This window comes from Pavona decussata, unplaced genomic scaffold (genome assembly GCF_977016875.1).
Source record: "Pavona decussata unplaced genomic scaffold, jaPavDecu1.1 SCAFFOLD_219, whole genome shotgun sequence".
Classification (NCBI taxonomy): domain Eukaryota; kingdom Metazoa; phylum Cnidaria; class Anthozoa; order Scleractinia; family Agariciidae; genus Pavona; species Pavona decussata.
The window spans coordinates 1,692,501-1,706,644 of NW_028145624.1; the positions used below are offsets into that span (position 1 = coordinate 1,692,501).

Below are 14,144 nucleotides of genomic sequence, written 5' to 3' on the forward strand. Positions count from 1 at the left end.
GTAGGTTTGCATTATACGACACTACGAAATCGCCCAAAATAGTGTTTTAAAAGGCTTTTAAAACAATAAAGCACACCCGAACACATCCGCTCATAAACGTTTTTAAACAAATATATATCTTATGTTGTCAGAGGTTACCTATTATGTTGTCATACAATACATGAAAGTAGTTCCTTAGATTTTGAATTGTTTACGGAATCAAAAGCAAATGGTTTTGAAATGCAGATTCGATTCAAAATAAATTTAGAATCACTGTTTTTGCTTGTTTACACTCGTCTTGGTTGAGCAAAACAAATGTCAGATAACAATATTCCAAACTTCCTAACAACAATCTTTCCTTGCGAAAAATTCCCCAAACAAACTTGTTTTGAAGGCGCAAGTCTCCCAGGAATAATGCCAAAGTTGGACCACTACCGACTGGAAACTGTAATTGTTTACACGCTGACGTCATCAAGTAGAAATGTTTCATTGCGTGCTGCAACCACCCTCTTACTTTGCGTAAATTATCAGGCAGCGATCAATGATTCGTTAATGTCAAGCTAATAATACAAAGACATGCGGAAAACAGTGATGATCTTTAACACAACACAAAAGAGGAAGTCACTTTCAAGTAGAAGCCACTGAGAGCTGCTCTATATTACAACCGGTAAACTTCAGCGGATAACAGGCAGTAGTTGTTGTCTAGTACAGCGGACTACAAGGGCTTCGTTCTAGTTTCATCAAGGTACCATTCAAGCTATTCTTTGGTAGTCAATGTCTGTGTTCAGGTAGCTACTAAAAACTGATTTATCGCAAAGTAGTGTTTAGCGAATTTACAAGGGACGATTGCTTTTTAGAACATTTTCATTTTTTCGTTTAGCCAAAGGGTGGCAGCAATCGACAGGTATTAACAAAGATAGGAAAAAAAAACGAAGGGAAACTAGTCACAACTGATTGCGCAACACAATGACCTTACACAGCCATTTTTTTTTTCAAAATACATTTTAATTGAGTAGGAACACATTGATGATTTAGACATGCATCATGTATTTAAAACAATCTATTCTGTAGCAAAGGAATTGGTTAACCGAGCTTTTTAGCCAGTTTGTTCAATAGGTGAGAATATTTTGTGAGAGAACGAAGAAAACAATTTAACACAGCAGCTGCCCTCGCTGAAAAGTATAAAATCCTAAAAACAATAGTGGGTGGGGATTCATCGCAAAATGAAACGATTACTTGATATGATCTTAGTCTACATCAATTTTACACTCTCCAAAACGGCGACAATCATTCTGTTAATAGCTAATATGTCGCCTTTTTGATTTGAAAGCTCTTAAACATTAAGTAACTTAATGTATTTATGATGGTATGGAAGCCTTCTGAAGCTAACTTGGCTCGTTTTCAATTACACGAAGACCGCCGACTGGGTGGTGTATCCATGAAGAAGACAAAATTCGGCAAATTAGGGCCGGGATATTAGCGGCAAAGTGGCACAATAAACTGCACGTCTCCCTGTTGGAGAGCTTGTAATAATGGAATAACTTTGTACAATAAAAGGACAAAACGTTACCAAAAATCCACAAAAACCATCTTATAGAGCTGCGCACTATAAAAGTGATCAAAAATGAGCGAAATAAATAACATTAAAACATATACAACTTCTACAGACTTAAAAATGAAAAGGCAAAAAACGCTCTATATAAGAATGCACGACCCGTCGCACGGAGATATACATAAAAATGCATAATTTGCATTGTGACATGAAACAAAGCGAAAGAACTGTACAAACAGTTTTGCACAATGAATTGGAAAAAAAACCGATTCAATTTCAGCGCAAATCTTTGCTTTTTGTAAATTGGAACAGATGGCTAATTCTGTTTGCATACAGACCCTGTGAAGTGCTTCCCCCTGGCTTCGCACTTATTATGTCGATATTTTACCAAGTAGGATATGTTTTAAATTAGATGCCTCTTGCGATTTCAAAACACGTTTGAAACCATGGTGTATTTTTCTCAGCTATTCTTCATTTTGTGGTTTCAATAATCCATCGCCCACTGCGTAGTGGTTGCCGATAACACGAATTATAGACGTTGCCGCCGTTTTACCGGGAAATACAAAGATTATCTCGCCGCTTATCCGACCAGGATGTTGTGAAGATGGCTGGCTGTTATTGTTTACTTGTTTTCTTTGCAGCCACAGAGGGTTGAAAAACAACCATTTCAAAGTAAAGTTCATTTCACAGTTTTGTTCCATATAATCTTGAATATGACAGAAGTGATCACTAAAATGCTACGCAGACATGATTCTAGCGGTTCTAATACGCGCTGTACAAAAGAAATCCATTGATTTCGTAACTGATACATGAACGGAAGACATCCAATGGCACAATGTAAGAAATGTGTAAATCATTGCGTTTGTTATTTATTGATTTGACATTCGTATAACAGTTTCTGGCGATGTGGTTTAATTCTGTGTAAAAGAAAGGAAAAACTATTGAAAAACATTTGGTAGCGACAAATTTACCCTAATCAGAGATTGCTGTATCAGGGATTCAAGTAACTCGTTTCAGACACATCATTTTTAGGGAGAGCTTTAGGGAGAAAACACATCACCGGTTCGAATCACCGCACCGTTCGAAAGTCTCGAAAACTTGTTACAGGATGAAAAATAACACATAACTAGGCAATATGCGTCGTTGAAAGGGAGGTGGCTTTTAAACTGATTCTGATCAACCAAACCTTCTAGGACGCTAAGCTTTACAGCTTTGATATCTATAGCGATATAAGTATGATGGAAACAGGAAAACCGGAAGACCATTATGTTTTTAGCAAAGTAGATGTATCACACTGGCATTAAATATAATCCTACGCTTGAGTCAGTGGCAATGCTAAAAACCTGCATATTGAAGAAATTCAAGCTACAACGCCGGATGTTTTTCCCAAATCAGTTTAAGCAGTTTAAGATGTCTCTCAACTGACAAGCTGAAAATGAAGCTAAGGAGGTAGCGATAGTATCATTCTTGTTGTTGTTGTTTTTTTTTTTTTCTGTAAGAAATATAATAATGTTTATTCTTTAAAGTGAAAACATTTTGTTGTGCGATAAATGACAATGACTAGACTGTTTTCAGTGTATGTACTTAAGAAAAAGTCATCTACGAATCAAGATATATCTACAAATGTCCTAACCATTTAAAATGCCGATATTTAACATGGGTTATCGAAAGTTACTGTGTACTATAAACGGACAAGTAAATGGTGTTTCAACTTCGAGCTGTTCATCAACAGTTGAAGGCCATTGAACTCAGTGCTTGTTTGGCCGTGTCATTTCACGCTACAACACCGCGGTCCGGCGGCAGTTGAATCAGTTGAAGCCGTTTAAAATTCTTACTGCAACACACATCACGTTCCGTAAGATTTTCCCAGTTATAAGGCACCTATTTGAGGCGACATAAAAGCATATAGTATTGCTTTATACATTATTATTTAGCTGTTTATTATGAATGTTATTCAATAGCTTCGTAAAGAGCGGCACCCTGACGTACACTGAAACAGAAGTAGGCACTGTCGGCCTTGCCTTGATTTCATTTAAATGCATCCGTCACAAATACCCGCCTGACTTAGCTGCGAATTTTCTTCATATCGATTCAAATGTTATTGAAAGTTTATTTTGCGTCGCATGCACTGACCGTTATCGTTGCATCGATATATCGTTGTAACGAGGTTTAAACGGGAATTAATGTATAGAACGTGCGTCGGCCGGGACGGAAAAGTGTGGTTGTTGAAGAAAACTTGTTTATTAAGATTGAGGTTCGACTGTATCGGTAATACTTGAAATTCAGAAAAAATTTCAAGGATCAATTTTTTCTTCAAATATTGATTTCCCTTTAATGCCTCTAACCTGCATGCCTTTCTCAGTACAGTCAAATTAACTTGTAGAAAAACCGTCAATGGGCCGTTTAAACGGTTTCCACATTTAACCTACAAAAGTTGAACGGATGCTCTGGGCAAATGATGAACGGAGTGTTCAAACGGCTTCAACGCCATTCAACATTTTCGAGAACAAAGGATATGTTGTATGGATGTTGAATGAAAGTTAAAACCAATTTAAATTTGATTCAACACACTTTCAACAAGCTTTCAGCATTTCCTACGACCTATTCAAACGCCCCCGACATTTGGTTCAACAAAAGCAAATGTTGAAACCGTTTAAACGGGTCTTTACTTTTGTTTTTAAGATATCCTATGGGCCCCTGGTTGTGCCATCCTCTCGTTGAATCGATGTTGAATGAAAATTTAAACCAATTTAAATTTGATTCAACACACTTTCAACAAGTTTTCAAAATTTTTACAGCCTATTCAAACGCCCCCGACATTTGAAGCAAATGTTGAAAACGCTTTAAAAGGGCCTTTACTTTTGTTCTTTTAGATACCCTTTGGACCCCTGGTTGCACCATCCGCTCATTGAGGTAAGCACAGAAAAAAATGACTTTTCTACTGAAAACTTTTTACAAGGGTCATAGACTTTACACATAAATAGTAAACACTATCTGTGTGACATTCGTACTGAACATAAATGGTACTTGCAGTAGAGAAGCAGCTGTAATATTTACTTAACTGAAGCACTGGTGAGCTACACTGAACGAAAAACCAGTATTCACCACATAGAAGCCTCCGTTTTAACACAGTCAAAACACTGAAACGCATCCCCTTCAACTGGAAATATAAGTGCTTGAAAATCAAAGCACGATAAATCGCTGAAAAGGTTAAGCTCTCTGTGAATTTTTTTTATCGAAGGCAAGAAAGTATTACTCAACATCATCTTGATCAGGAAAAACTGATCAACTAATAATGCAAATGAGGCTTTTCCTCAGTGTTCAAGATGACGAAGGTTTAACTCCCTTAATTTATTAAAAGTACATTTGAACAATTGTCAGACGTCTAGTACAGTAATAGCCCGCGTGTTTTAAGAAACTGTTAGGCTAAAATTTTCATTGTAAGCGCCCTCCACCTAAGAACCTATTTAGGATAAAATTTTAAGTTAGGTTCTTATCAGTGGGGTTGCTGTGAAAGTGTATAGGTAGAAACTGCTGAATTAAGATCATGATCTATTTAAAAGTAACTTGACATAACTTTTTTTTCTTTCAAGCTTAAATACCATGTTGTATGTCTATTGTGTTTGCCATTATACTGTATTATGAGATGATATTTATAATATATATAGTATGTTCAGATGAAATTCATATGAAAATATAAGAACCTATTTTAAGAACCTTGGTAGCCTAAATTTGCTTTAAGTACCATTTATATAAGAACCTATTTAGGCTAAATTGAAAAATTCAGGTTCTTATACGTGGGCTATTACTGTAGTCGAGTTTTAGTCAAAATGAAGTACGTAACGTGCCTATTCATTTCCAAATTTCTAACTACTTAGACAATAAGATACCCGAGAGAACGAATTTGAAAAATACACATTTTCTTTTTTAAATATAATCAGATCTTTGTTTGATCGTCGCTGATATCACGTGTCGGTATAGTAAAGTTTCATTAACGTGCGGGCCAGGTTTATAGTAAAGCCGCAAAAGCATCCAGCTTTCCGAGGCCGTTTCTTTCCTTTACACTGTCCGGGAATTCAAACGACAACTAAGTGGGTTGAAGATAAGCAAAAGTTCAGGCTCTGGTGTTTTCATGACGGCATAACACATCACAACGGGCTTAGGCTTATAACTACAGGTCCATTCGGTGCCCCCCCCCCCCCCCCCACCCTCCCTCCGGATCTACTCCTGGTTACCTCACTTGATGGGCTTATTTCACTTTCATAGAAATAAGTATTTCTCCTGCTAGGGGATATTTTCAGGGAGGGCTTAAGGCTTGTTTTAGTGAAGGACTTCTGATTGGACGTTTTTTGGCTGGGTTTAAAAAAATAAATAAATAAATAAATAATGATAATGATAATGATAATGATAATGATAATGATAATGATAATGATACTAATAATAATAATAAAAACGGCTTGAAACGCTAAGCTAGCCGTTACCTCTAACAGACCATCGGCTTATACTCCGAAGGATAATCGGACCAAATGATAAAAGTCGAGGCTGATTTCAAAGGAGGGAAAATTGAAATATATTTGAAAATCACCCACCCCACTCCCATGTCGTTTCAGGTTATTTATAGCTGATGAGAGCCCTTGGCACATGACGCACTAGTTCTCTTTCGTTACGGCGGCGGTCCATGCAAATTCGGTTTCTTTTAATATTATTGGAAAGATTTTAGTGTCCGATTGTGGGGGAGGGTCGGGGGAGGTTATTTTGGCGTTTTAAGAGAGCTAATATTCGCAATTTTATCGTACCATCTGTGAATGCAATGTCCTGTGCTCAATAATTCTATAGGACAATATTAAAGATACGTTTTGCAGTCGTAAAGGAAAATATTAAATTGAGACGATAAACCACTCTATCTTGGAATTCAATTTATTTCTGTTGACAACACTGAAATTGTATGTAAAAAAAATATTTAAATTCTTAACTTATTTATTTAAGAGCCAAGAAAATAGCTTTGAATGATAATTAGGCTTAGCAGCAATATTCAAATTAATTTTCAGCAGCACCTCGTAAATTATGCGAGTAAAGGTGTCTTTTGGCTTTAACATTACCTAATACAGTATACAACTAAAAGAAAAAAAAGGTTATTGACAGCAAGATGGGCTGAACTTAATGTTTGACTTTTTAAATTTGACTGCATATTTTGTCCAAAAGGTGAGTCATTAATGCACAATATCAAGCCATATTTTTCAGTTCAGGAAAGGAAATCAGAAATCAATGTCGCACGGTTACGCGACCGTAAATAGGTACTCTCGAGTGAACAATGGAACGAGGCAATATTGAATAATGACAAAACATTGCAAAGAAAATATTTTGAAAATTCCTTTTGCAAACTGTGTAGTTTCCAAGGTAATGAGATTTTCAGTCAATAAATATCTGTCGATCTCCGGACATCTATTTTGTTTTTCTTTTAGGGTGCCAAATTAAATAGCCTTGTACTCTTAGAGAAAAGATCGATTAGATAAAATTGATACGAATTCGTCCTACAATTCCGCAGGATACGGATTTGATCTGTTCGACAGAGCCAATGATACGAGATCGATTTTAATTAAAGAAACAGGAAAACGTCTCATTAAACTAAAGCTCATTCCACTCAATTGACCAAAACAGGATTGTACCTTGCGTCCATACGAATTGAATTAGCGAGCGGGGGTACACGCATATGCTTTTTACCCAAATTATTTACCATACATTTATACTGATTTAGTGGTATCACAGTTCAGACAATATTCAAGCCGATTTCCTTCACTCCCTTCATCTTGGTGCATGCAAAAAAAATGCCGACGACATTAGAAATTGATCAGCGGGAACTGCGGTGGCCGGAAAGCACCTGACGGTAGTTTCAATTAGGGCCTCAGCTAAGCCCGCTAATATGCCGTCATGTTATTGCTACCAACAGGAAGCGGAACCAAAAATGGGGATATAGATATCAAAGCAAACAAACCTAAGTATCTGTAAATATCATTCTTGGATATTTTGATTCAACTACACTAAATCCTTGTTTGCTTAAAATCAGATTACAGCTTGTTATTATTACTTATTTATAGCAGATACGAATTTAAAAATATCTCCAGACTTTTGGCTAATTACGGGTAACTAATCGCTTCACAAAGCAAGCGTGACTTATTTGTACCTATTGCTTTTACTGTTCAACTGCAAAAAATGCTTCGCAACGGGCAAATGCATCAACTGTGCGAGTATGTTACAAATAGGCCATCCAAAATCCTCGGCTAAATCTCTGCATTAAATCAAAACAATCGTAGCCTCAGTGTTTTCTTAGTCACACGTATCATATCTCGTATAAATACGAAGCATTTAGCGTTTGCTTTCCTTTGCAAAACAAATATTGACGAGAGTATTTGCTCGAACACACAACTCATGTTGCTCTAAAGTTTCGGATACCTACTTGTTGTGGAGCCACCAAGCAACTCACTGCGCTGAAACTGAAGCTGGACTTACGAGAAGCTGTTTAGAGCTATCTTCACGGTAAGCTGCTCTCGGAACTTCTTCGAAGCCTGTGATACCACTCGCTTGAGCCAAGGCTTTTCGGCAGCCATCTAACACAAGAGTGAGAAAAAAGGGGAACTGAAGATAGAGCAAAATATTTCACAATAACAGGGTCACTCCAAGTTTCAGTTCACTAAAATTTTTCTGCAAGAAGTACATATACATAATTCATTTTACTTGGTGCTAAAGATGTTGAAAAGGTTGGCTGGTAGGCCTTCTTGGCGAGTTTCACATTGAAACCAACTTTATATCGAATCAAGTTCACCAGATACTTACGAAAATATCACCCGAATTACAAGTTCCATTTGCTGCTAGTAAGCCAAAATTGAAGGGAGGAACCTAGTGTTTTTGTAACTTTAGTTCCTCGAGCTAAATTTGCCCCTGCATGCGATCCTGCGTCTCAGTTTGCAAGACTCTAGGTCATTCGCGTCCGATCACTTGGTATGAATCTAATGATTCTTACATGAGGGGGACAATGGAGGTTGCCCAAAAGCACACAATAGCGGCAAAATGTCGAAAGTCGATGAAACCGATACCGGTTGCTTGGTTTTCTCACTGTGACATGAAAATTGCCAAAATACCGAACCACAATACTCTATTATCAGCGCCCACGATTTGTACCTCGGGGACATTTTCGTTAACTGCAATCAACTAAATGTTAACATAGTTTTGACACATTCTCAAAACAAACTAAGCAAATTACTTTCGCAATGACGAAATTTAATATAGTTTTTCCGCTGGGCAGGAATAGACCATTTCTGATATTTTAAAATTTTTAGCTTGGCTACGAGGCTCGGGGGAATAAAACAACAGAAATTACATTGAGGTTCAGGGATGAATAATTAATTTCTGTTGTTTTATCCCCCCAAGCCTCGTAGCCAAGCTAGAATTTTAAAATATCGGAAATGGTCTAATCCCAAAGGCGTTCCGTCCCCTTGCCACTCCTGTGCTGTTGTTTTAGAGCTGAAATAAGAGAATTAACGCAAGATTTTCGGTTTTTATTTTTAGAACTTCACAACTCAAAAGACCACTAAGAGCTGCAGTGAAGCAGTGAAGCAGTTAGGTGAGTGGTGTACATTTTCGTTAACACGGCCGCCACTGGGGCCCGTTTCTCGAAAGTCTCGCGGTAACTTACCGGGCCCGATAAGTGATTTTGATGATAAATGTTTTTTAACAGAGGTCAATTTTTGTTAGCTTTGAATACTAAATTTTAAAATCTTATAATTCTATGAAAACATTGGCCAAGTACCATGTCTGTAATCACTGTGCAATCGGCGAAAAAAACATTTAAAAATATACTTATCGGGCGCGGTAAGTTGACGGGACTTTCGAGAAACGGGCCCCAGCTGGGCCGAATTCTCCGTAGCATGGAGAATTAGTAGGGAGTTTAACCAGTTACTGCGGCGACGGCAACAAGAATGTCACAACTGAAGCAATAGGATTTGATGAGAAAAACATAGGCCCTGCGTGTACCTTATAAGTTATGGTACATTTCTTCACCGAACTCAGCCAGACAACAAGGTGAAATGACCAAACTTAAGGTTTTGTGGAGAACATGAACACATGACGGTGAATTTTTCGTTTTCTGTCTTTAACGCCTTTAACGGTCCGTTCCCACCGTACATATCCCTGCATAATCCTAGCAGCCGCAAGACTATGCAGGGTATTAAATAGCAAGAAGCGGGCAGAGTGGCAGTTCTATTGGCAAGTTGCATTTTCAAATGTCAAATTATAACGTTTTTGTTTGTTGTTAATTTATCTTTTGTCATTATGGTGTCTTAGTTGCATCCCCTCCTGTTTTAAATTTTAACGTCTTTTACCTCAGAGTCAGTTTGTAAAATACCCTGAAAAAGAAAGCCCGTGCCTTTCGAAATATTGGAAAAATATATTTTCTGACCGTGAAATCAGCCTTGCTCTTTTTGCATAATTACTAGACAGTTCGGCCACGTTGTACAAATTGCACGAAATGGAATACAAGTGAAGTAGTGCAAATAACGCGTACTCATAATTTCAAGCGACGTTTTCCATTGGAGTTGTCTTCGTGGTTTCTTAAAGTCCCTACTGGTTAGACTGCGGTTACACCAAAGCAGCTCGACTCATGCCACCAGTATGATTTCTTCTTTTTTCTCACGTTTATCTCTCTTGAGAGCTTTATCTACTAAATCCTCATTCAAGTAATCAGTGTTCATTCTCATTCCAGTTCGTTTTTAAGCCGTGGCGTTTCGCCCAACAAACTCGCGCTAAATTGCAGCATATAAAAACAGCAAGATAACGTAATGAGTTGTTAACATCATTGTGACAAGTATCTGTTGGATAATGTATGGAAAACATTCTATAATGGCCGTTGTTATACCAGAGGACGCATTATCCGTCCTCTAGTATAAAAACAGCTATTAACTACAATGAAACATTCAAACTGAAGTGTCAATTTTTTACAATACAAACCACAGGATGTCAGGTGCATCGTTTAGGGTTGATGAAACTATCGTTAAGAAAATGCTTGAGCGGTCACGTTAAATTGTGTGGAATTTTTTTTGCAAAACAATACTGAATAGATAAAAACATTTTTGAAATGGTTTAAAAACCAGAGGCAAACATAGCCTGCAAAACGGTCGTTTTTCTCTTGAAGAGCGTGGATTCTCGCGCGCGAGCCTCATCCTCCATTTCCTTGCTCCCGATCTTCGTTCCAAGATTGCGCGTCGCGCGATGTACTAGGGGAAACCGTATTACATCTGTCAGATAACTTTTGTACGCATGGCAACCACGTGGCAAGAAAAAATACCGCGGTTTGATTAAAAGAAAAACAGTTTAAGGTACGATGATGATGTTGTGCAACTGCTGTTACGTTAACTATTACCTATTATTTTCACGTGACAGTTAAACCAAACTATGGCCGTTTTCATACTAGAGGACGGATAATCCATCTTCTAGTATTGCTTCATGTTTGATAAGTATGCCCGCACAAGCAATAAAAATCAGTTCATCCACGAAATAGATGCGTTAGCTTGGTTTCTTTCATAGGCAGGCCAGGACAGTTTTAAAAGGTTGAGTCATATCAGGCAATTTCAGGACAAACACATCTGGAACTTCTAAATGAATTTAAAATTTACAATTTATTTTGTGCTTATATGTTTATGTACCTTTTCAACTGTGTGGTTAGGTTCGATTCAAAGACCAGCCTTCAATAATTGCTGATGTGGTATGATTTCTGTACTGTGTGGATTTACTGTGGTGGGAAAACAATAAATGATACAAATATTGAGAGTGAAATATTTGAAATTCATGTATTCATACAAATGTACTTGTTCCAAAAACAGCAGCGCATTGACAGCTGCGAAATGATTCATTTACTGTCGAAAAAGTCTTTCTTATTGGGTTTCAACCGAAAAAGCTTTTAGTTAACATGTTCAATTACATGTCAGGGAAATGTATCTTAAATTAATACCTCGCTGCTATTGAAACGAATATACTATTGTCAGTTAAGTAAGCAATAAGGTTAAGAACACATTAGTTTATTTTATTTAGTTCTAAACAGAAGACGCTTTTTTATGGTTCAGTTATTTTCTTTTGATATTTTGGACATATATATGTCCGGGAACAACACGCTGCATAACACTTGCAATAAAGCTAGCAGACAAAACAAAATTTTGCATGTTCCTTAATCGTTAATCAAAGAGAACGGAACGAAATAACAGAAACTGAAGGAGGGAAAAATTGGTTGAAATGTCTAGTGCAAAGAACAGAAACGTCTGTATCTAAACAGTTTAGAGTATAAAATGGGAATACATTCGTTTAGGAGAAGCGTCAAGATCATCATTCACAGGAGACAAAAAAAGTTGTAAATGCAAAAAGAGCACCTGCTCTTGGGTCTGAATTAAATTTTTAAACTTTCACTCAATATAGTTCATCATCATCATCATCATCATCATCATCATCATCCTCCTCCTCATCATCATCATCCTCCTCCTCCTCCTCATCATCATAATCATCATCATCATCATCATCCTCCTCCTCCCTCCTCATCATCATAATCATCATCATCATCATCATCCTCCTCCTCCTTATCATCATCATAATCATCATCATCATCATCCTCCTCCTCCTCCCTTCTCCTCCTCATCATCATAATCATCATCATCATCATCCTCCTCCCTCCTCCTCCTCATCATCATAATCATCATCATCATCATCCTCCTCCCTCCTCCTCCTCATCATCATAATCATCATCATCATCATCCTCCTCCTCCCTCCTCCTCCTCATCATCATAATCATCATCATCATCATCCTCCTCCCTCCTCCTCCTCATCATCATAATCATCATCATCATCATCCTCCTCCTCCCTCCTCCTCCTCATCATCATAATCATCATCATCATCATCATCATCATCATCATCATCATCATCCTCCTCCCTCCTCCTTCTCCTCCTCCTCATCATCATCATATTTTGAACACGAGCCCAATGTTAGTACGAAACATTTGAATGCAGAGGAGCACACGACGCAAATAAACTGTTCTGAACACCGATGTTAGTGCTGCCATACATGTGCAAGTCACAAACCATAGATTCGGGTGAAGGAGGCTAGCCTGGTCATACGCACCTTCAGTTGTCAATTTAGCACAAGCTTCAGAGCGTAAACCACGGAAAGATAAGTGAGTGCATATTCCATAGTAAACTCAGTAAGAGGACGTTCGATACAGGCCTCACATGAAACGAAAAACATCAAAAGTCATCTTACACAGTTTCCTTTGAAAGATTAATTTAATTTGTACCTGGAGTTTCCTGGCTACGAAATATTTCTTGAGAAACTGATAAACAACGGGAGCATTACTGAAGAAATTTGTTTCATTTTCGAACCAGAATTTTTCAAAAAAATTATGTAACTTACTTGCATAGCTGACACACATTTTATGAGAGTTTGAAGTATATTTACTTGAAAACACGCTCCAGCCAACCACGCGAGGACAACTTAATTTGCAGTTCACACCTCAAAGGCGTGAGATGAAGGACTTTACTTTTTCTTTAAGCTTACATTTACTTAAGAATAGGTAGTTTTAATGAATAGAGAAACCTTTTACATATGCATGGCCGGCAGTTTCCAGAAACAGTCGTTCATAATCTTTTATTCGTATCACAATGTAATTATCAATACATTTGTACTGCATTGCATTTCTAGATAACCACCTGGTGAAATTTCTGGTAATATTATGAATATTAGCACGAACATTTTAAAGCTAATTTTTTATGGCATTTAAGTTACAAATTTATCTTATTGTTACCCGCTTATTTCCTTTGCGTTTTTTTTTTTTTTTTTTTTGCAAATAAATCATAAGTCAAAAATAAAAACCACCGATTGATCATAGCTTCGTAACACGTAGATAAACTATCTCAGAGATTGCTTTCGTTCGCTTTGAAAAGAAGACTAATGCGTCCTAAGATTTATTATGATATATTCGTTTGTACTTTATTTGTATCGAGTATTTTAACCTTATACAAATATTTCGCTCAAATAGCGAAAGAAAGCTGCATGACAACTGCAGGAAGCTTCTACAAGTACGAGTGCCAGACCTAAGAAATCAACGTAATTGTAAAACGTGTTGTGCATTGATGCTAAGCAGTTATCACCTCAGCTGTCTTTTCTTTTGAATTTTTATCAGGCAACTCCGACTCAAAATAATGACGTCTAAAAGCGGTTCAGCGGTTGACCTTTTCATACCCGTTTACATTTCGCGGCAAATTGTCTTTGAAATGCATTGACAGGCTTTAGCGCTTCAGTCAGAACTGTCGGAAAACTTGAAGTTGCTTTCTTTTGAACAAGTAGCCGGTGGCCAACAGCAAGCGTAGAGGCCTGTGAGTCTTCAAAAAGGCGAGTATACATTTAATTCAACTAACGAAAACACCAGGGATATATCGAGATGAAGCTAGTTTTTCTGTTGTTTTTATTTCAAAACGTGTATAAACGTGGGATGACGGTATGCTTTACAGTATTTTTCTATTCTAAAGCGGTGCCTCCCATAGTTGGTCTTCTGCCTGCTACAGTAACTCATGTCGTGGTAA

At 37.4% G+C, this 14,144-nt stretch overlaps 3 protein-coding genes across 6 annotated transcripts in view; 2 read left to right on the forward strand and 1 right to left on the reverse strand.

Moving 5' to 3' along the window:
* The window catches only part of LOC146459453 (electrogenic aspartate/glutamate antiporter SLC25A13, mitochondrial-like), a 166,984-nt gene that overhangs the window by 75,189 nt on the left and 77,651 nt on the right, over positions 1 to 14,144 (forward strand). The gene's annotated exons all lie outside the window — the stretch shown is intronic.
* LOC146459455 (D(1) dopamine receptor-like) overlaps positions 1 to 14,144 on the forward strand; it is a 73,264-nt gene that overhangs the window by 22,519 nt on the left and 36,601 nt on the right. For all 3 annotated transcript variants that reach the window (XM_085089496.1, XM_085089495.1, XM_085089498.1), the window contains 2 exons: positions 4,405 to 4,444; positions 9,095 to 9,149. The gene's annotated coding sequence lies outside the window, so the exon portion shown is untranslated. The remainder of the gene's footprint in view (positions 1 to 4,404; positions 4,445 to 9,094; positions 9,150 to 14,144) is intronic.
* The window catches only part of LOC146459456 (uncharacterized), a 57,680-nt gene that overhangs the window by 5,225 nt on the left and 38,311 nt on the right, over positions 1 to 14,144 (reverse strand). Inside the window, exon 3 of one of the 2 annotated variants that reach the window (XM_085089506.1) lies at positions 7,986 to 8,136. In XM_085089506.1, the coding sequence (XP_084945632.1) occupies positions 8,035 to 8,136 (102 nt within the window). In that variant the 3' untranslated portion in view covers positions 7,986 to 8,034. Of the gene's footprint in view, positions 1 to 6,381; positions 8,137 to 14,144 lie in introns of those variants that run through there. The other variant, XM_085089505.1, reaches the window with a different exon arrangement.